This window comes from Manis pentadactyla, chromosome 14 (assembly GCF_030020395.1).
Source record: "Manis pentadactyla isolate mManPen7 chromosome 14, mManPen7.hap1, whole genome shotgun sequence".
Classification (NCBI taxonomy): domain Eukaryota; kingdom Metazoa; phylum Chordata; class Mammalia; order Pholidota; family Manidae; genus Manis; species Manis pentadactyla.
Window position 1 is genome coordinate 38,038,123 of NC_080032.1, and position 23,799 is coordinate 38,061,921.

Sequence of the window (23,799 nt, forward strand, 5' to 3'; positions counted from 1 at the left end):
AAAGTTATGAGGATCAAATCATCCCTCTGAATTTAGGCATAAGTGACTCAAACCTTATTTGGATTCCATCCCTGAAACTCATTGCAGTTTAGCATTTATTTAAGAAGAGGGTAAAGTATCCCACAGAAGAGACACTTCTAAATTAGCATTTCTGAAACTACACTCTGTGGGATAATAGCCTTCCAGAATATTTTAATAAATGTTCTTCCAAAAAATGTTTCCATGGTCAAATATGTTTGGGAAGTGCTAACTACTATATTATTCCTCTCTTGGAGATTCAATGTTCATTAGCTCATTAAAGGCTATGAGGGGGCCTGTAATACAGAAACATTTTTAACTTTGCTTTAACCAGTATGCAGACACTGTTGCCTGATCACCCAACAATTGTTCTCTCCTTTTCCATCCACCAGAGCCCTGATTTTGTTTAGGTAGCAATCTTCCTGCTGGGAACATTGGCCTAAGCCAGTCCCTGTTGCCAATAATTAGTTATATATGACTAGGCTTTAGTCAGTGAGATATAGGAAGAATTCTGTGAAGACTTCTAGGGAAAACAGGCTTATGTAAATAAGAGGAAAATGCTTTTGCTCAAGTCCTCTCTTCCTTGGTAGGTCACTGTTATATGAGGGTGTGATGTTCGGAGCTGTGGCAGACATTTGTGAACACGAGAGATTTCACTAACACTCTGAGTATGGTGGGCTGAAATGATAGAAAATGCCTGGCTCTTGATGACAATTTAAGCCATCCAACCAACTCAGTAAATATCCTTAAGAATTAAGCCAAGTAGACTTCTAATTGTAGACAAAAGCAATCTAACGAATATGCCCCGGGTTGCTCAATTTATTTGTCAATGGAATCCTTTCATGTGGGAAACCTATTCACATGGTGTATCATGGCGCATAGTTCTAAAATTCTGGTATAAGCCTTTTATTATTGTCATCATTGCAACTCTTCACCCAAAGCACCTGTACCCTCAATTAGGATGTTACACTGGGCTTTACAGGCTCTGAGAGTGTCTGCAGTGGGGACACTGACTGGACACAAAGCCCATACACATGGTTAGCAAAAAGTAGAGTTTTAACTGAAATGATTCAGTTGTGATTCTGGATGCCTTTCTCCCAGGAGCAGTTTTAGCCAGTTTGACAGACATATTTTAATTTAAGACTATAGGTAGTGTGTGTAAATTTCATACAGTTGTAAACTGTTAGGGAAGGATTTTACCCACATGGTTCCACATCCCCATTACATATGTGAGGAAACCAAGAGAGGCTCAGGGAGGCTAAGGAATTTGCCTGCAGTCACAAAGTTGATTAACTGCTCTACTAGAATCTTCTAGAGTCATTCCCGCTATTTCTGGAGACAAAAAGTGTTTTCATAGCCTCAGGGTGTGCAGGATTCCTGTAAGCTGCCTCAGTACGAAATCATGGCATTCATTGCCTTTGGGTGAACAGATTACCTATACATTTGTGTTTGAGAAGGTGAGAAAAGTATGGTTCACATGTTTCCTTGTATAGAGATTATATGTGTCTATTATGTTTTGTACTTCACATTTTTTACTAAGTTCCTTTTCAAAAATTACACAACCACATCTATGAGACTTTGCAAAAAAATATAAAAAGAGAGTTAATAATCCCTACCCCCCCCCATTGCATCCAGTGTCTCTCTCCTCCAGGTAAATATTAACAATTTAACAATTTTTCCTCCAAGCCAGCTAGGTAATTTAAGTACCTATGCAAAATGGCCATCTGGAATATGAATATGAAACCTACATGGTCAGAGATGTATATCCTGTCTGTTTTATGTGGTTTTTCACACTGGGTTTAAAGCCTGACTCTAACATGTGAGTTATCAAAAATTGCTTTATTCCACGAACACATACACTTGTATGTTGACAGGGATTACCTTTTCTTTTTGTGAAGAGTGGAATCCTATTATCCACATTCCTCAGTACCTTGCTTTTATCTCATAATACATCATGAGCATCCTTGTGGTTTAATCAAAGTAATATATAATCCATTCTTTTTAATAGCTGCATCACATTACATTGAATTGCGATAATACATTTTATTTTACTGTTTGCCAATTTCTGGATGTTAATCTTATTTCTAGTTATTTTGTATGGGATACACACACAGGCACACATAGATTTAGATACAATAACATGCTGTGTGTGTATGTTATATTGTATATGTATATATACATATATGTGTGTGTATTATATATGATATCTATCTATCTGTAGTATTGATCTTTTTCCTGGTAGATCAGCATTTCAGAGGTGGTTTGTTGCATCAGAAGATATGAGTATTATTAATTTTGAAAGGGTTTTGGCAGCTTTCTATCATATTCTCTCTAGCTGGGTGTTGTCTTTAAAATTTGTTTCCAATATCATGTGGGCTATGTAGTTTTGTGTTGTTTTAATTTGTGCTTCTTTGATTACCAGTGATCTTAAGCATCTCTTCTGATGTTTATTAATCATCAGAGCTGCTTTTTTTTATGTGCTAAAGGTTCAAAAACTTAACATCTCCTAAAAAAATACTCAGGGAAAGGAGAGAGTAGAATATCAAATACTTTGTGAGTCTGTGTGTGTGTTTGTGTGTGTGTGTATATATCTGGTCACAACATTACTGCTCAAAATAAAGGATCTATATTATCTAGTTAATACTTATAGAATTTTTATAAGATTTTGTATAATTCAAAAATGATATAATCTATATGCTAACCGTCAATATTTAACCAATGTGAGAAGTTATATAAATAAGTTTAGGAAAAAGAACTGCATCCTGTTAACTGGTATATTCCATATTCACATTCTAGAATGTCCTTTAGCAAATGAACATTATAACAGCAGCTCCCCAATTTCCAAGGTTTCTGTACATTACAGTTTTTATACATGCCTTTCTTTAAATTGTTCACAACAATCTTTTGAGGTTGGAAAGCAGAATGTGTTATTCTGGTCTTACAGATAATGGAACTGAGGCCCAAGAAGAGCATTTTTTATTGTTCTTAATATTCATTGACCATACAAAATTTAGTGACATGATCATATTCCATATATTGTACCATGATTCCATATGACTGGCCAATAATTTTCAAAGCCACTCTTAATTGCTGTGTATGACCTGCATTCATTCCTCCCTTCTTCCCTCCCTCCCTCTCTCTCTCTATTTTTACATATAAATCCACAATATATACCTTGGCAATTACATTCTTGTCAGCACCCCTGATCATTTCCTTACATTTGGCCCCCGAATTTGAAATACTGGGTCAAGTGTTATGAACTTTTCAAGACTTACGATCAAAACACTGGTTTTCAAGACCAACCATTTCAGAGGGCTTTCCTTTTTATATAGACAATAACCAAGCCTAGGGGAGAGTTGTCACTGTTAATTTGCTCCATGTCCTCAGCTTAGTCCAACAAGTCGAAGTTCATTTAGTCTTTTCTCGATTATTCCGTATCTCATGTGTCTGTGCCCTTTGCTTACGTTGTATATATAGCTCTCTTCCCTGGCATTTGGGATGACTTCAGAAACATTCTATCAATAGTTATAGACCACTTACTTTTAATATGAAACCAACAGTCAGGTCTTCTTCCCTCTGTCCTGGCCTTGGAAAAGATGATGTTGAGTTTCTTTGATCTTAAATGAACTTGTAAGTAAAACGACACACCAAAAATTTTTTCCTCTGAGCCAGCTAGGTAATTTAAGTACCTATGCTAAATCGCCATCCAAAATATGAATGTAAACCCTCCGTGGTCAGAGATGCATATCCAATCTACTTTATGTGGTTTTCACACTAGGGTTAAAGTCTCATGCTAACATGGGAGATAGGCAAAATCTCACCAAGAAGTCATATCTTTTTACTCAGGACCCAGGGGATTACAGTAGGTTCAGAACTGTCTAAATCCACACCTATCCCTATATGCATATCCTTCTTTATTTCTACGCCTCGTCTTTTTAAGCCTTGTCTCTGCATCAGAACTAACAGTTCCGTCATATGTAAGTCATGTTCAGGGACTTTTCAGGTGGCAGATTATAAACATTATTGTGACTTTCATTTTTAGGTACCTAGTAGAAGAAATCAAGAAAAGAGAAGGATTCAAGTTACTGATGGAAGTAAGTGATCACTGAATTGTGCTTGTGATTTTGTCCATCAAGTGATGAAGGTGGTAATTTTCTAATCTGTTCTATTTCATCGGTTTTTGTATTGCAGACTTAGAAACAAGTCATTAGCTTAATTCATAGAGTCCATTATGTTAATTTACTCTATTAGTGAAGATTTTTCCTTTGTTGGGTTCACAAAAAACACACTTGCCTTTAAGTATTGAAAGTTAAAGTGCTCAATAATAATTACCAAGGATAATACTGAATAAATATATAAATTGCATAATAATTGCACTGTAAATATTCAACTGTGCTATAGAGGTGCCTGCATGTGAAAAATCAATTAAGTGAATATATAATAATGCATATAGTTTTATCTTTTTATAAAATAATGAGAGCATATTAGCTTTAGACCAAAGGGAAAATAATTCATTTTGTTGTTGGACTGATGGAACAACAGGATAACATTTCTTGCTATATATAAAAAATAAGGTGGTTGCAAAGATAGATAATCCTGAAATTATGGTGAGAAAATATGAAGAATGTTATTTAATTCTGATTTTTAAGAAATATAAAGTGAGAGGTTCTCTTAGGTCTTCTTATAGCATATACTGTATAAGCAATTTTTAACTTAATATAAAAATGACCTAGACATGGCAGCCTAGGAACCTATTCTGTATGTAAGCAATATGGCTAATTTTTGGGATTCTATTATATTCAGCAAGATTTATTGAGCAATTGTAGTTCTAGGTACTAGAGATACAAGACGGGGAAGTTCCCTGTTCTGGTGGTGCCTACATTCAGATGGAACATGACAGGCAATGAACAAGCAAATTAATACATAGAAAACAGCAGGTAGTGAAGTGTCTTTTAAAAAACAATAGAACAAGCTTATGAGAGATAATCTAGTATATGAATAAAAGTTACAGATGTGGCAAGTACTATAATGGAAATAAATAGGGTGAACTGCTGAAGTGGGGGTGGGGGTAGGGGATGGCTTGGCTGGTTTGGGTAGTTGGGGAAGGGCCCTCTGAGATTATCTTTGAACTGAGACTTCAGTGGTGGTAAACAGCATGCCATGCAGATATCTGAGGGAAAGGCCTTCTAGGTGGAATTGATACATGACTGCAGAGGCTTAAAGCTGAAAAGAGTTCTATGTACCCAAGGAGCCAAAAAAGGCATATTAAGCACAGGTGTGCAGTAGTTGATGGTATTGGGGAGGTGGGCTAGACCAGGTCAAGTGGAGTCAGGTAGGTCATTGTAAGACCTTTGGTTTTTATTCCAAGTGTAGTCATTGGAGAAGTTTTAAGTGGCAGGAGTCTGCCTTTCATGTTAAAAGATCATACTGGATATCATGGGAAGAGAGGAATGGGGAGGGGGCGTTGTGAAAGGAGGACAAGAAAAAAATAAACCAGACAAACTGGGAGACTGTTGCAGTAGTCCAGGTGAGAGATGATGATGGTCCTCAGACCAGTCTGGGAAAGACTCCCCAGGGAACCCTGGCCATGGCTTCCACCGCCATCTGCAAAGGAATCCAAACTTTCTGGGAAAATAGGGAGGTAGAGAAACTTGCAAAGATAGCAAACGTATCCATATTTAAATGACTTTCTGGTAACACTTCAAAGAAGCAAGAAGACAAATTCAGGATGTGGGACATTCTGCAGGACAGCTGACCTGGTTTCTTCAACAGGTCAATGGTATGAAGAAAATTAATGGAGGGAATGGTGATGACCACTTGAGGTTCAAAGAAACCGAAGAGGCAAAATAACTAAATGCAACGTAGGAAGATGCTGGAATTCTAATCTGAACAAGCTAATCATAAAAGGCAAATTTTGAAACAGTTGTGGAATTTCCAAAGTGAACTGATTATTGATTAATACCAAGGAATCAAGGATAATTTTGTCAGGCACGATAACATCATGACTATGTAAGATAATGTCTGTGTATATTTTAAAGATGCGTCCTTAAGCATGTAGGGATGAAACAACAGCTGTGTGACTGGCTTGAGTTTGAGTCACCTTTTATATCTTCTTGAGGTTGAGTTACCTCTCTATTTTCTTAAGTTTGAATTGCCTTCTTTATTTCTCTGGCGATGAAAACTGTAGTGCACCTTGGAACTGTACAGTGTTTTGATAGAGCTAAGAGAAAAAATGGTGAGAAAAAAAGACAAACTGTTTTAAAAGTTATTTATGTATTCTTCCTAAAGGCTTAAAAACTGAGGGAAGTACCTCTCAACATCATCTTTAGGGAATTGCAAACACATTCACATCCTTACAATGAAAGTTAAAATGGGTTTTAATAATTAGGCAGCCTCTGCCCTGAATGTTTTATCAGTGGGAACCAGAGGGCCCAAAAGCAGTGAGTGTGGCTTCCACAGTGGTACTCAGATTTCCTACTTAAAAAGGTTTTGGTATGTGATCTGCATCTGCCTCTTTTCTACAAATCCTGCCTAGAGAAATAAAGCAAATTTAGACCTTGAATTTCTCACATAAGTGTGAAGGTAATTAGCTTCCTTTTGTTAACAAATGCTTTCTGGATTGATTAAATATGACCCTAATGCATACTTAAGGAAAGAGATACAGAGATTTGTTTGGAGCCCTTAACTGTGAAACTGCAAGGCTTTTGGCTTTGGAAAAACCCAAGTCTATAAATAAATAAATATATATATATATTCACTGTTTAGCAGATAGCAGTGAGAGTGTTAAGTGGCAAGTTGAAAATAGTAGGTGAACACCACAAAACAGAGGATCCAGTACTTGAATATTTTTTTCCTGAAAAGAGCAAAAATAATGCATATCTTCTTAAAGATGCTTGAAACTTATCATTTCAAGTGAATTCTGCATTATTCATAGGCCCCTGAAAGTCATACCTCTATGTTTCTGTGCTGGATCTAAGATCTAATAGAAGTTTTCCTAGAGGTATATTCATTCTTATACTATCTTTCACCTATTTTGATCTCTCAGGAGAGTCCTAATTATTCAACTTTTTCCTTTTCTCTTCCTGAGATCTCCATTAGGATGAGTTATTTAGGTTGTATAGACTTTCCAAGTTATGAAAGATCTTTAAGGACATCTAGTCAACTTCCTGCTCAATGCAGGACATTTCTCTTGACAGCACCTATAACAGGAGGTCAACCTCTTCCTGAACATTTCCTTTGTTGGAGAATTTACCATTCATTCCTCTTCCAGGAAGCTATAATCATTCATATTCTAATACTTATGAACCCTACTATTAATATGTATCAAGTGCACTGCAATAAAAAGTGTTTTTTTGGAACACAACTTTCTAATCGCTAAATTCAATACACATTCTTTAATCTTTGTCTTGTGGGAAGATTTCTGCAGCATTTTACACCATTACTCACTCCACCCCTTTTTAAATTCTGTCCTGTCTTGTTTTCTTTGACTTGTTCTCCCAGTATTTCTCCTTTCCATGTGAGTTTTTCTTCTCTTTCTCTCTATGTGAAGGTCTCTTCCTCTGAGTACACCCTTCAGTGTTCATCTCTACTCTGGTCTTTAGCCCTTTATTGTGTCCACAGACTCTCCCTGAAATGTTTTATCCCTATTTAGAGCTTTGTTGTCAATAGTCTCAGTAACATCTCTATCCTTGACTTGTCTCCTAAACACTAGTCCTTTGGATATAGGTGTGTCTGGGAATTCTCACTTACAATTACACTTCCACCATTAACTGAAATTCAACATTTCTAAAGTTGAAGTATAACCATTTTCTTTACCAAAATTCTAAATCCTTCTTTTGGCTGTTAGAACTATGATCTAGCCAAATAAAACTGGGTGTATCTTCGCTCTCTCCCTTTCCCCTCCCCTCCGTGTCTCCCGGGTACTCACTCTTCTTCACTCCTGAAGCTGCTGCCTCAGTTCAGGCTACCGTCACTCCTCAGGCTGGCACTGTCACCTAACCCATCTCTTGTCCCAGTGTTAGAACCACCTAGCCCAGTTCCACACTGCAGCCACACTGTGGTCTTTCTAAAATGAAATCTCTTCCCTAGATTGAAATTCTCTGGTACTTACATTGCTTCTAGGATCAAGCCAGACTCCCAAGCGCGGAAGATGAGGAATCCCTTCATGAGTTGACTCCTTTTACAGCCTCACCTCTCCAGTTCACCCTGTCCTCTCCTCCTGGTACCTGCCATCCCCCTAGATACACTGGCTTCTATGTGTGTGCTATTCCAATTGCCAGGAATATTTATTGGATTACAAGGAAGTTCTTTGTAATGCTCATTGCCCTGCAGTTTAATTGCCTGCACCTAGCTCTATTACCGGTCTCTGAATTCCTGGAGATAAGCATTTTTCCCATTCTAACACCTGGTCCAATATCTAGAACATAGAAAATTCTGCTTATTAAATTGAACATTTTGGTTGCATTTCTTTGGGCATCCTATAATTTGTTAATGTTCCCCTTCAAATATGGCATGCAGAAATTAACATAGGTAAATCACCCAGTACAGATTTTAATGGGAGCTATTCATCCACTTGACAAGGACATTTCTTTTCACCAATATAGCCCCAAATAACTGTTATTACTACATTAACAGAGTGCCTTCTGTATGTCAGGTATGGTAGTAAATATTGGAAATAATCTCTTTACTCATCAGACCAACTCTGTGGGACAGACCATATGATCACTACTTTAAAGATCAGGAATCTGAAGCTTAGAATGTTTGACACTTATCCAAGCAAAGACCTGGTGAAGTTGGGATTCAAACCACATCCATGGGACTCTAAAACCCAGATTTTCTGTGCTACTCAGCACTGCCTTTGAAATTTTTCAGTAGTCTAATCTGGTATTTAAAATTTATGAGCTTAGAGTCGATTAAAGGTCCATTGTGCCCCCTTTCTCCATTCTATATTTGCATGATTGCAAATGGTTGTTTCAATCTGTGTGCTAGATTTTCTAGTTATACGTATTGAAATGCCGTGGGCTAGCTGTGATTTTTATTACTATGTGATCTAATGGCATTGTAAGCAAAGGAAATGAATTTCTTTTGATATGACTCAGTTTTAGAGGATCCAAGCCACTACATATTGGTGACTTTTTCTCCAACAGGTCTTACACCATTTGCTCAATAATCCTTGCTGGAATGGACCTCAAAGCACCTGCTTTATTTCTTAGACTTTATCTATTTGTTTCCCCTTGAAAATCAGGATAGAGTGTATCCATCTTTTCTTAGTGACACTTCTCTATTTCTCCATCAATTTTTGTAGATTATGACAATGCTTTTACTGCTACAAGTTTTTTGTATCCTTCACTATCATCTTTCTGGCCTAGGCACTTGAATTCCTTTTTATACCTTCTCAATTTTATGGTGTTAGAGAATATAGACTAAATGTGTTCCTAGGACACCCAAGAGGTCAGGCTTTCATATATATATATATAGGAAATTAAGTGGCATGTGAATGATTCTACTCTGAATATACTCATTAGTGCTTTGAAACCTCTTGAAGAAAGTCATTATATAAAATGCCAGGTACAGAGGCAAAACTCAAATATGTTCCTTGTGAATATTCAAAGGGATGTTTTAAGACAAATTGTAATACTTTTGCAAATGACTACAGTAAAGGTATTCTACCAAATGGAACATTAAATTTACTCCAATAAAATGAAATGTCAAAAAGGCACCACAGGTTTTCAGATGTCATAGCCATGAAGCCACACCATTCTATGAGAGACTGCCTGAGCAAAAGGCATCACAGATATGTCACTTCTAAAATATCTAAACAGAATCTTATCAGGAAGCAAATTTAAATTGTGACTCAAAAGGTCTAGGTTCTAGTTTCTGAAATATAGAGCAGATTTGGTAGCACATAAAAACTATTACACAATGATTCATAATGTTGCCATGCAAATGAAAAAGAATAACTAATTTAATGATGTATTAGAGTCCAATAGAAGATGAAAACTGCACAGTCATTTGAAGTGGGAAAGTGCAATATAAGAAATTGTGCTTGCTCCAGCAGCATTATACTGAAATTGGGACGATACAGAGAAGATTAGTATGGCCCCCGAATTTGTGAAGCACTTCACATTAAAAAATAATTAGCAGCAGATAGGAGTTGTACAGGAATAGGGGCTGTAGACAAACCACCACTCCCAGAACTGAAATGGAGCTTCCAAGCAAGAGGCCACCCCTGCCAGGGCTGCGACCCTGACTTGGATGGAGAGGACGCAGCAGCTCGCTGGACGGCACAGAAGCTGACCGAGGTGTCACACCAGTGACATTCTCTGGTAACTTACCTGGAGTACGGGAGGAAGCCATTTTCAAGGCAGTGCTTCGCCCCAAATTCACGCTACACACAGGGGTGCCAAGAAGCCATCCAAGGTGAAGTGACTCACTGGCAGCATTTCCCTGTGAAACCACTGATGGGAATGTGCCAGGGAAAGCCCTTTATGAGGGCCCACCTGCTGCCCTTCTGCTGTGAAGTCACCTGAGAGGACAGTGCAGGCCAGCTACTTGCTGCTAGTCCTCAATACTGCAGAAAGAAGACACATGCACCGTAGAAGACCCCTGAGGTGAGCACACCAGATCAAGAAGTTACTTCTTCCTTCTCAGTGTCCCTCCAGCACCCTCTGCTGATGGACTGCATAGTGACAAGAAATATTTAGAGTCTGCCTCTATTATTCCAGGACACAGAGAAAAAGTGGATTTGGAGCTAAGAGGCAGTGAGCTAGTAACAGATATAAACGGTATCTGGAAAGACATCTTTGTTAATATAAAGACATGAATTTCTAAAATCTAGTGACAGATAATAACTATATTTTTCTTTTGCTTTCTTATCAATCATAGTTTATTTGAATAGATTTATTTACATTAAATGATTAATTGATTTTGAAGTCCAGTACATCTATCCCTAGAGAAACCAAATCAAATATAAATCAGACATCCAAGTATAAATTGTATATATTTGTAAAGACTACTGTACTATCATGATGAGTATTTGAGGAAGTTGAGTTGAATCATCTAGTCCTCTATTTTGAGCTACTCTGTATTTTGAAGATTTGTAGCTTTTTGCAGGGGGTCAAATCCAATAAACATTTAAAAATTTCAAAAGTGAAAGAATGATCAGATAAAGAACTTATCTTGTTGAGCTGGGAATGTTTCTGGGCATTCATTTGTGATTTAAAATCTACTACAATCAGAACTCTATATATTAGTCTTGATTGTAAGATATGAGATATGTTTTCTCTTTTTGAAAAACTTGATAGTGATAGTGGCACATAACTCTGATGATTGTTGAGAACTATTATAACATTGGTTATCACCCACAAACTGTTTATGGTAGGAAAAGGAAATCATTTCAAATACTGTCAGTGCTAAGAATTCAGTGAGGAAGTTGCTGAGTGGATGGCCATGACCCATAATCTTTCCTGAATACAATTCTGTGTATCTAATTTGTGACTCCCCAATGTAATGTACCAAACCACTTGTCTTGTGAATGCCTTTAGCATGCCCTATGTTTTTGCCGGTGAGGATACAGGGTGTGGTAGAGAAGATCTCTTTGTGTGACAGTGGCTAGATGAACACCTGTTCTGGAATGCTGTCCCATGTTTAACCAAACTGTGTCTAGTGGGAAAGTAGATCACTAGAGAAGATGACTGGGCTATGGACACTTTGTATCAGGATTTCCCAAACAGAGACCATGCACTATGCACTTCAGAGTCACCTGAGATGCTTCTTAAAATGCCAGTTCTTCAGTCTTTTCTATAATGGACTTAGTCAGACTCTGGGCATTCTGAACACAAGGACTGAGAATGTAATTTTAAGAAGCCCTGTAGCTGATTCACATCCTTATTAACCCTTGAGATTGATACTGAAACTTGAGAATCAGGAGTTGAGATGATGCTCTTTTTTTTTTCTCTAAAACAATATTGGCTAGGGTCACAGTACAGATGTTTAAGTGAAGCACAGGTATGTTGTGTGCTATCAACTTAAAAGTAACTGGGAATTTTGCATTTGTCAGATGTAGCACATAATAGAAGACAACTTAGGCTGGCTTAAGTAGAGAAGGAATTTTTTAAAAGATATGGTGTGTAAGAAATAATTAAGCTTCAGGGTTGAAGAGGCAGGATGTAGGGCATCTGAGCATATGTGTGTCAGGTGCTAACTGGTGGTCAGAGCTAGGCAGACGCAGCTTCAAACTTTATTATGTTTATTCCTGATCTCGTGTTCACTCCTTAGTGAAATACCCAACCAATAGGCCTCTAGATGCACCCAACTGAGAAAAAAACCTTCCGAGTGGGCTACTCTCAGGAGTAAGGTAGAATGGATGTCTGTTTTATCAATTCTAAATTGTTATCAACATAATACACACATGGGAACTCTTAAGGAAACTAGCTTAAGAGTTTAATTGCATCCTAAGATTAATCTTAGGCTAACCAAACAACTCCCAAATTTTATTTTATTTTTATATTGAAGTACATACTTTAAAATGCACAAATCTTAATGTACAGCTTGATGAATTTGATATTTGTACACACTCACGTAGCTATCGCCTAGATCAAGATGTCAAACATTCTCACTAATTCAAATTTTCTTAATCCTCAGCCTGAGTATGCCAATATTTGCTTTTGGTACATTCCACCAAGCCTCAGAGGGATGGAAGAAGGACCTAAGTACTGGGAAAAACTTAATTTGGTAAGTAATAAGTAAATTGTGTTTTTCCTTTTGGTGAAATAGATTCAATGCCTATTGTGTATTGGTCCTATAAATAATTCTGTACTTGTAGGAATCTCTTGAAAATATTGCTTGCATTTAACATATTAACATACCTGACATGCACACAAATTCAAAATAATTTTGCTGTTGCAGGATAGTTATAGAATTTATTAGAACTTCTAATTCACAGTGCACTTCAGAAAACGTGATCTGGTAATGGAGCACAAGGTCCAAGTTATCTGATGAATGGCCTCTTTTTTTCAACTGATAGCACGTCTGATTGTTTGCATCTCCTCCCATGGAGATAACTTCGAAAGTCGAAATCTGGTTCCTTTTGTGAGTGTGAGATCTGTTCTTCCCACTAACAAAGGCCCTGCCTCTATGCTCAAGGGCCTTATGTGATGAAAAAGAAAAGAGATGTTAACAATGGATTCCAACTAGTCATGGAACAAAATGTGCTTGAAAATGTCTTCACACACAGCTGGCAGCCCAGAGGGAGGGGAGCCCCTGGCTCTGGGGACTTCTGTGTCTCACCTGCACCTCTCCAACACAGCTCTGCCAGCTAAGCTCCTGCCTCCAACCCAGATTCCCAGGAACTATGAAGACACATGGCAGGGCAACACTACTTTGTTGCACCCCCTTTTGCACGGACATGGCGTACTCTGAAGTGAACCAGTGGGAGCTCCTGTAAAGATTCTGTGCCTGTGCCATGTAGGATGAGTGTTCACAATGGGCAGTTCATCTAAATTGGAAAGTCCTCTTTCCCTTGCATCTTCCCTCTCAAGCACAGCTACCTCGTGACTTGGGGGGGCCAAAGCTCTGATTTGCAAACCTCTCCTTACTTTCATGAGGAAATCAATGATATTCCCAACAGCTTTTGTAGACAGTAGCCCTTCTACTTGCCCTTTAGAAGGAAAGGAAAAACTTCCCAGTCTGGCAGACAGCAAGCCCTGTACTGAGGGCCCACTGTGCTGTCCACTAAAGAAACAAACACCAAAATAACTTGGTCCCTGCCTGAAGGTCATAACTGGGAGACAGATGAGGGAAGAGACCATCACAAGGTAAGTTGTAGGTGCCCAGATGGAGATAAACCCTGTTTGCAGGGAAAGCAGAGAGAAAGGACATCTACCCCAATGTGTGATGTCAGAGCTGAGTGTTGAGAAGGAAGTAGATTCCTTTTAGGGGACAATAGTAAAGAAGTGGATTCAGGAAGAATCACAGATGATGACCTGGAGGCTTAAGAGAGGAGACCTCAGGATGCAGAGGGGCAGTGGTGGGAGGTGAGATGAGAGCCTTGTGCAAAGGGCGGGTCATGGGATCCTTATCTTCCATGACAAGGAGCTTAGAGTTTGTGCCTAATTAGGAGGAAGAGGGAAGGCTGTGGCCTTTAAGCATAGCCACCAATAATGTCACCAGCCAGCAGCATCTCCTTTTAACCTCAGGTCATTTTCTGTTTTTTCATGACTCATTAACCTCCTGCCTTGTAGCATAATTCACACCCAATATATGAATATTCTTTCTGCCTCTTGTCAAACCTGTGATCAGGCAGCTGAGATGGGGAGAGATGGATGGTGTTCTTGGTGCCTTTCCCTGGACAAGCCCTTCATTACCCATTTTGGGCAGTTACCTTTGTCACGGGGATTTGTCTTGCATTTCCGTAGCACAGTGCAAATAAGGATGTGCTAAGGAATACATTTCAGATGATAAGCGATGCATAAAAAGAAAGACAAGCTGGACAGTATGAGAATTCAGTGGGAGGTTTCTTAGGGACATTTTCCACTGTGATGGAATGCAACTGAGAATTTTTGGTGGTGTGGGGAAATAATTGCTTAGATTTGAGAAAGATATGATGGCCATTTTTCTCACTTTTTGGCTGTTCAAAAAGGCTGTGCTATTTGTGTTTTACTGACTCAGTACTGTTACACAGATATGGAGCAGGATAACTAAATAGTCCTATTATGTCTGGGGATATTTTTGATTCATTCTTCCTCTGTTTAAGGAAATATTACATTATCTATTCTTGAGCAATGGAAATTGAGGATGGGTATATATGCTAAACTCAGCTATCTCAGCATGTAATACTGGACATTGAATATGAATCTGGACATTCTCTTCTGTCCCCAATATTTGCCAGCACTGATTCTCTTATGGTTCCTATCAGTGGCTCTCCATCCTTCATTTTTGAAATGCTTCTCTGACATTTAAAGCCATGGTTCCTTTGCCCAGTCTAATATCCTACTATATTGCCATGGCTTCTGATGAGTAAACACGTCTGCTGCAGAGAAATGATCATGGGTTTTTAGATTCTTGGTTTCCTTTTATTGTCTCTCTTTGTGTGGGTGTACGTGCATGAATTTGACAAGGAAAGGAGGCATATATATCTATTGTTGATCTATGTGGTTTTCTGCTTACCGTAGTATGAGAATGCAAGTCTATGATTTATAACCTGGAACGTACTTGAAGCATACTTGAAATTTATGTCAGGGTTTATCTTGGATGGAGAATCACAAACAAATAAATAAACCAAATAAGGCTTTGCCCCTTCTATTCAGATCATGTCATGTAGAGCTTTCAGATTTCAGAATTAATGGTGCAATAAGTCTTCACTTTGGCAGCAGGAGGAGAGAGGGATTATTTGGTAATGAATCTGGAGTTTCAGAGTGTGTGTGCATGCTTGCAAATGTGTGTGAGAATATTGAGAGCACAATACTCTGCAGTCTTAATGACACGATGACAGTCCCTCTGTGACACTATATCCAGTCACTGAGTTCTAATGACTTCTCTTTTTAAGCTATCCTCCATTAAATGCTCTTCTATGTGATTCTTCCAGGCAGTATGGTATTTTAGGTCTTCATTTCTTTTATTCCCAGATTTGATTTGACTCTTCTGGTCTTTTTGCCTCCTGCCACATCTTGTAGCCTTTGTTTTCTGTACCCTCTGCATACTCATGCCTCCAGCTTAGCTTCATCATGGTACTTACTCTCCTGCTAGAAGCTTCTGAATGGCTTTCTGTTCCTTATGGTAGCAGTTCTCAACCCTATGGACCCAATGACCACCATTTATAATAGATATTATTAACGTTCCCTTTACTCTTCTAAAATGAAGCCAATAAAAATATCATCTACCTATACATAATTTTGTAGAAGGCAATGGAAGGACTTATAATCATTTTGAAGGAGAAATAACCTTTATAATAATGATAAGTATTTCATTGCATAAATACTTGGATATGAAAATAGTAGACAGCATGAGAGAGTGACAGGATTCTCATACATCTTCTCAGAACCGTGGGAAATGTAAGCCATGTGCAAATGCAGACCATTGTAAGGAGATGACGTTGCTGATGCAAACAACAGGAATGGTGTGGTATTGGTAGAATTTTCAAAAAGGGTACATAACTCTTAGAAAACATTGAAGTAAATATCTTCCTTTGATTTGCATGGTAGTAGAAACTTGGTGTTTATTAAAAATGGGCACAGAATGAACTAGTGGTTACCAAAGGAGAGGGGTGTGGGAGGGCAGGTGTTGTTTTATTGCTTATTTGGTGATATAACTTGATATAATATTCCAGGTATCTTTAGAGAGAATTTAGTATTCTCCCTGAGGAGGGAGGGAGAAGGGGACTGAAGGGTATTATGTTTAGTACACATGGTGTGGGGGATCACGGGGAGAACAGTGTGTCACAGAGAAGGGACACAGTGGATCTCTGGCAACTTGCTGCACTGATGGACAGTGACTGCATTGGGGTATGGGTGGGGACTTGATAATATGGGTAAATGTAGTAACCATATTGTTTTTTCATGTGAAACCTTCGTAAGAGTGTATATCAATCATACCTTAATAAAAAATTTCAAAAAAATGGGCCCAGAATATTTTGCATTTGTAAGTGCAACAGAGTTGGATTCTGGGCTTGGATCATTGTAATCAGACTTTTGCACTTGTACATTTCCTGTAGGACACTTGAAAGTTGTACAGGACGGAACAGTTCTTCACTGCTCAGGACTGCTGTCCGCATTGCAGAGCGGCCAACATCTAAGGTTCCCACTCACTAAACACCAGAAGCAACCCCTGAACAGTTTTTGGAAACTGAAACTCCTGCTCAAATTTCAAAAATATTCCCTAGAGGTGTAGTACCATTTCCTTGAGAACAACTGGTCCACAAGATAAAATCTAGTCCATTCTGTGCAGCATCCAAAGGCTTCCATGTCCCATAGTCAGGTATTGAAATAGCAAGGACTTTAAAAGAACCTTAATATTCAACTGTAAAGAATAGTTTAAATTTTAGTAATTTGTATGCAAATTTCTAGTGCATAGACAATTAAAATTCTGTTCCAAAATAACATATTCGGTTTATTATTAATTGAAAAAATGAAGCATAAAACAGCACTGCAGGATACCTATTATTTTTGAAAACATATAGGTTTGTATATACACAGATACATACATAGTGTCCATGACTAGGTAAGGGGCAGACGATAGGCACCAAATGACTTCAGAGAGAGAATTAAAGGTGACTTTCCTTTCTTTTGTATTCCTCTGCAATTTCTTTATCTACAATTAATGTATATTGTTTTTGTGAAAATAACAACAATATAGAGTAACTGACCTAATGAAACCATAGGGTTGGTTCCTTGAGCACTTATCCAGATTTTGACCACAGTTTCCTAAAGATTAAAAAGTTGAAAAAGAAACAATTGAGCATTCACCTCAGTATGTATTTATTGTTTTGAAATTACATGTGTTCCTTTTTTTTTTTTTGGTATCATTAATCTACATTACATGAAGAACATTATGTTTACTATACATGTGTTGCTTTTTAAATATAGTATGTCAGTTGAAAAAAATACACAAACTTCTTTAAGGAAGAATTTTGAATTTTTGATTACTAAGAGATGTTCTAATCTTTTCTCCTTATACCACAGGGGATTGTCTTGTTTGGAGACCATGATTGTAACTATTTAGTCAATCAGTTTGCAAACTGTTTTCTCTCATGCCTTACTCCCAGACATAGTATATAATTTGCCTTCGTTCCCCATCTCTCTCCATCTTTCTCTTACTGTCTGCTTACTGAAATACCCGCTCTGTCTGCACTGATTTTAAATTCAGAGGCATGGCCCCTGGGGGTCTATATTGAGATTTTCAACAGGTTTCCCAGGGCTGCCAGAAAGTTTGCTGCAGTTGGCAGAATTACACTTTGCTCTTGAAAGCTGCTGCCCAAAATATGCTTATGTGAGCTTGTTTTTTCTGAAGTCTCATCCCAGTGATCAGATACGGAGTGTGAGGGAGGTGGGGACAGGTTGCAAAAAGAAACGGGAAGCCTAGACCCAGAGGATGCAACCGCCAATCCCATCAGTTTGTTTTGTCTCATCTTTACTCCATGTTCTGATGCAGATTTCTTCCTTTGTCTGTATTTCATCAATAATTCTACATTCTGCCAACAAAATTTACATTCTTAAAAGTAATTAACCAGGTTTTTTTTGTACTTAGGCCTGGTCATTTCAACCTTTTTTTTTGGCTGACATGCAGATTTCTGAGTAATGTTAGTCATTTATAACAGGCTCCTTTCTCCTCAGCAGTACAAGAGGAATGAATCTTTTAGAACTGACCTGATGGGTTTGTTGTTTTATTGCTTATTTGGTGTTATAACTTGATGTAATATTCCAGATGTCTTTAGAGAGAATTTAGTATTCTCCCTGGCAGGTATCTGATTAACAACACTTGAAGATGACACTATAATCTATGTGGGGTGATGGGCTTCCACAGAGCTTTCCAGTGGAGCCATCCACGAGGCCACTGCCTGGGTTTGCAGACAGGGCTTCAGAGCCCTTTGTTATGCTCTCATTTGTTCCCTGTGTGCGCGCATGCGCGCGCGCGTGTGTTCATGCATGTGCATAAGAGCTCATACACATTTTTGAGAGCTTTGGCATATTTTTCAGGATTCTGATTCTAATTTTCTTTTCATCACCATCTGTGACATTACTATGTCCAATCACTCATTTTTGAATTGTGAACTAAAAATGCCCGTGTCTTTAAAGGGGTGACAGTTCTTTGTTTTTTAATTTTCAAGATGAGTTTCTTTATTAACCCTGTGATATAGAATTCATACTATATTCTTCAAAAATCCAGTTTCCTAATGGATACCATTTTAAAGCAGAACTTTCTTTAAAATTTATATTTAAGGAGAATCTAACAGAGAGGTCCCTTTTAAATAAAGCATTTCTGAAGGTGACTTGAGAGGCTCTTGTTTTGATGGTGGCCGGAATGCAGATTTAGAAAATGCTAAACTAATGAATTTCCTGTGTCTTGTAGAAACTCTATTCTCTTTCCCCAAACTATTAAGACATGAGATCCAATACTTTTTTAAGTATTCTCTCAGGTGGCGATGCTTCATCTACAATTTGTCAGGTAATTGCTAGTGGTAATCAGCTGCTTCTTGTGTCCTTCTACAATGAAGCAACAAGGAGCCAGTTAGATACATGACGTCCCGCATACGTATGTCCTTCAGAAGCCAGCTGGGGAGCTGGGTGTCCCTTCTGCCGAAGGACATGGGAAACTCTGCATGTCTTATGGCTTTATGCTCATCTGTCTTCCCGGTTGTTTAGTAACGATCTTTCTAAAGAGCTATGCCCATTGGGTTTATGACATTTCAACCAGCAAAAGATTTCAAAAACATACTTGTTGCATATGCATGTGCAGTGGGGATGTTCACAGTTTTCCTTTCCATCCAGCAGCATCTCTCAACACATGGAATCAACTTTTTCAATAGCTGTGTTGGTTAATTTATTTATTTACTTATATTGCTTTTCGGTCTGTGAACATTTTCTCAGAGGAGTTTTCATGGATAGTAACTTAACTCCCCAGGAAAACCAGACAAGGATAGATGGCCTCATTAGAACACTATTTTTGCTTTCCTTTCTTTTTCTCTTTTCACATTTAACAGGCTCCCCTCTCTTGTTTCTGTTGGACTTGTGCAATTTACTGTGGAAGCAGCTCAGAGCGTGGCCTCTCCTTTGAAAGTTTAAATTGAACAAAATGAAGTGGGGTGTCTTTGCGGGTGGAGGCTGAGCTCCCGGGCTGAGGTCAAGACAAGGCTGGTTCTGAAAGAGGAACGTGCATGTGTTACTGACCTTCTGCAGTGCACTCACACTGGTACACGCTTGTTCACTCGCGACTGGCTGATCCACTGGGCACTCTGGATAGCAGTGACGGGAAAGGATACCAAAGAGCAGAGCTAAAGCTGCATTTCACAAATATCTTTTTGTCCCTTGGGCTTGCAGCTTGGCACACAGGCATGAGTATATTCTGCTCTGGGCTGGGAAAACGGACTGGCCTTGTCTGTGATATTTGCATATGAATGTGTTGGTCACTTAAATATGCCTATTTCTTTAGACCCTGATGAAATCTCAAGGTCATCTGAAAAAATTCTGAATTTCCAAATTTATCAGAGTAAGCATTGAAGAAAGGCAGAAACTTAATTAGTCTTTATGGAACACTACCACTGTGTCCTGAGTATATTTTTATTTAGTTTACTCAGTCAAAGATTGAAGACCAAATACCTACAGAAGCTAGACAGGCAACATAGATGCGGGAAGTTGACTGGATATAACACAATAGGGAGTGGTGGGGACTGTGGTAAACTCAAGAGAATGGCCCCTGCTAAAGAGAGCAGGCTTTCCTCAACCCCTAAAGATGACTAGCATGTGGGTTGGCAGATCTGGATCAGCAGGTCTTCTTTTTTTTTTTTAAGAAATACTAGCTATACATATACTTATGTGACATATCCTGTACTTTTAAAGTTTTAAATGTTGGCAAATGGTTTAAAAATTTGTAATTTACATTTGTCAGTGGGATCTGGCCTTCAGGTGTTTTGTTCCCAACTCTCACCTAATGTCATGCACCATCTCAACTCCCTGTTCCTGTGTGTGTCACCGGGAGCTCCGTGAGGTGCATGTGTGCCCTCCTTTGTTCTTCCACCACAGAGCTGGTCTGATGGCTCGTCCCCGGCCCACCCTCCACTTTGTGGGATGCCTGAGCTCCATGTCATCTGCAGAAAAAGGAGCCCCACTGTCACATGCCGTCAGACTGTAGACAGGGTTCAAGAACAGGAATTCTGTGGCCAATGTGACAGCTCAATGGGGATACGCAGGTGGGTTCTGCCCTGTGGTTTCTTATCAAGGGATCGTGTTGGTTCAGGATATAAGCATCTCATCTACTGGACTGATGACCTAAATGTTGGCACTGGCTAAGACCCCCCGGAACCTCTGCTGGACCTTTTGGGGCTGTGGGAGCCATAATAATGATTGAGACAGGCTTTTTCCCTGGCCTGATAGGACTGTGGCTTGAGGTTGGATTTAATTTTATTTCAAGGATATAAAGTATTGTGACATTTCTCACACACCTGAGTTTATGGAGCAAAATTCACACCCACAACACAACCATTAAGGAAACTGCTCTGGACTCGATGCAGTATTTATTGTTGCAAAACCAGGATGGACCCTGTACTGAAAGAAAAATTTTTTTTTTTTTGCATACCTTTGAAGTCCCTTTACCAGTGCCAAACCTGCCCCCTGCTGGCCTGCCTGCTCATTCCTCCTTTCCTGGCTGGCTGGCAAGCGGCCTCACCAAAAGCTGACTGAATCAATGTTAGAAATTGTTACAGAATTACAGCATGGCTGCCGTGGGGGCTGCCAGATTCTGCCAAACCAAGACAGGCTCATCTGAGTAAGAAATTCTCAAAGGATCATATTGATCTTCTCTTCCCTTTAGATGTGTTTCTGTTTTTCTTTCTTTGTCTTTACTCCGGAGAAAAGCAGGTTGCTCATTTCCACAGCAAGCTCCTCTGTTTACCTTTAGGTACTCCTCCCCCACCTCCCCTCCTCTGCCCTCCCTCGCACGCCCTCCTCTCCTTTCTTCCCTCTGTCTTCTCCTCACAGGTGCATTGTTTTGTTTTTCTCTCCTACAACATATTGATCCTCTCCATTGATAAAGATGTCCAGGCTCGGACAACCTTAAAGGAAATAGTTTCATGATTTTTTCTTAATATGCTTCCCCATCAAGCTACTTGGCTGTCTCTGGCTCTGTCTCTTTGGACTAAACTTCCGAAAAGAGAAGCTGACAATGTCTGGCCTGTGTAAGTCTGTGTCATAGTCTATAAAATCATTCCCACAATTTGGGGCGGTAAGGCTGTGTCCCATACTTCGCCATGGTAAAGGAAAACAGACGAACATCTCCATACTCACATCTCCTTTTGTGTTTATTATTTCCAGAAGATAAAGTGCTAGGAAGCAATTGCTCATTATAAATATCAGTGCGGTTTTGAGCCCGACCCTGGTTATGTTTTATGATGGAGGCTTGAGAAGGTTGTATCCGTTTCCGATGCCACCGGGAAGGAATAAGCACACAGGTTTCAACTCAGGGTGGTGATGTGGGTGTGGCCAGTGTGGGGGCAAATGTTACTTAGAAAGGTCTTAAATTTGCTTTACTCTATTGGATTAACAGTGGGTGGGCTAAACAATTTTCTGTTTTTTTCTTTCCTGATAGTGCATGTGTGTGTGTATTCATTGCTTTTTCTGTATTTTCCATATTTCTATTTTGAGGCCTGATCTTTTCCTTATACATTTGAATGAGGGTATATATGCTTTGAGTCTTAAAGCCCTCTTTGTCAGAGGAAATGCAAATATTGCCCTCAGTGTAATGTCCTTGTTATTTTAGTCTTGCTGTTTTTTCATTGTACCGAAGTTTTACATTTTTTATGTATTCAAATGTGTCAGTCTTTTCCTTCATGATTTATTCCACTGCTTCAAAGAGGAAGTCACCGTTCCCTCACAAATCTGATAAATATTCTATTCTGCCTCCTGCTGGGTGTTCTGTCATTCAGTTTTTTGTATTTAACTCTTTAATTCATGAGGAGGTTATTTGTGTATACAATGTAAAATATGAATCTAACTGGCTTGGTTCCCCAAATTGTTATCCAGTTATTCCAATTTAATTCATTAACTAATTCCTCCCAGCACTTTTTATTATAAGAGGCTTGTGTTATCATATATTACATTTTTAAAAAACACCCTTTATTCCATTTCTGGATTTTTTCCAATCTGTTCTATTGATCTGTGTTTCTGTTTCTGTGCCAGGAAAAGGCTTTAAATGATATTGTTTTATATTGGATCCTCAAAGCTATAAAACTCTACAGTTCTGGTTCTTTTCAAACGGGCATTCTTTAATATTATATTTAAATTTTATTGTATGTGTTTCAGAACTTTTTTTTTTTTTTTAGTAAAAAGCTCTCCTGCTGGGATTTTTATTGGAATTTCGATCACTGGATCTGGGGAGTTAAATAAATTATACCTTTGCTGTTCACTGGCTGGGTAACCATGGGCAAGTGACTTAGCCTCCCTTTGCCTCCCCTTTTTTGTCAATAATATTGGGATAATGAAAAGTACCTCCCTAGAGGGTTTTGATAGACTGAGCAGCCTACTCCAGGTACAGCACCTGGCCCAGAGTAAGTGCTTGTTACACATTAGATTTCATTATTTTTCATTCTGTTGCCCCATGTTTGGGGCAGATGAGCCTCAGATGTCTTCTTCATGCCTTTTTTGTTTGTCTCTCTCCTAAAGGACTAAAGGAGATGGTGTGTGTAATCACCCCATTACAATAATAAACTTCCTAAAATGCAGCCCTGATCCTGTCACTCCTCCATATTCCCATTGTCCCAAAGGAAAGAGTCTGTATCATTCTGGGACTGCGGCGATCCTACCTAACGCAGCCTTCTTGCCCCACCCCCTGTTAATGCTTTCCTGGCCTCTGCACTGTAGCCAGTGGAGCCACCTGCTCCTGTCTTTACTTGGACAGCCAGCCTATCACTGTCATTAAGCACTTCAGCTTGGCAGCCAGAAACTCGGGTTCTAATTCTTGTTTCCCCACATCTTTGTGGTGTACCTTTGGGCCAAGTACATTACCACCCCATGCCTCACTTTCTTCATCCACAAAGTCATAGTAATAGTGACATGTTATGGACTTGCATGGACTAAA

At 38.9% G+C, this 23,799-nt stretch overlaps 1 protein-coding gene across 4 annotated transcripts in view; it reads left to right on the top strand.

The window, feature by feature from the left end:
- Positions 1-23,799, top strand: part of GADL1 (glutamate decarboxylase like 1) — a 158,384-nt gene that overhangs the window by 97,676 nt on the left and 36,909 nt on the right. For all 4 annotated transcript variants that reach the window (XM_036886156.2, XM_036886157.2, XM_057491713.1 and 1 more), the window contains 2 exons: positions 4,061-4,112; positions 12,661-12,750. In XM_036886156.2, coding sequence (XP_036742051.1) covers positions 4,061-4,112; positions 12,661-12,750 — 142 coding nt within the window. The remainder of the gene's footprint in view (positions 1-4,060; positions 4,113-12,660; positions 12,751-23,799) is intronic.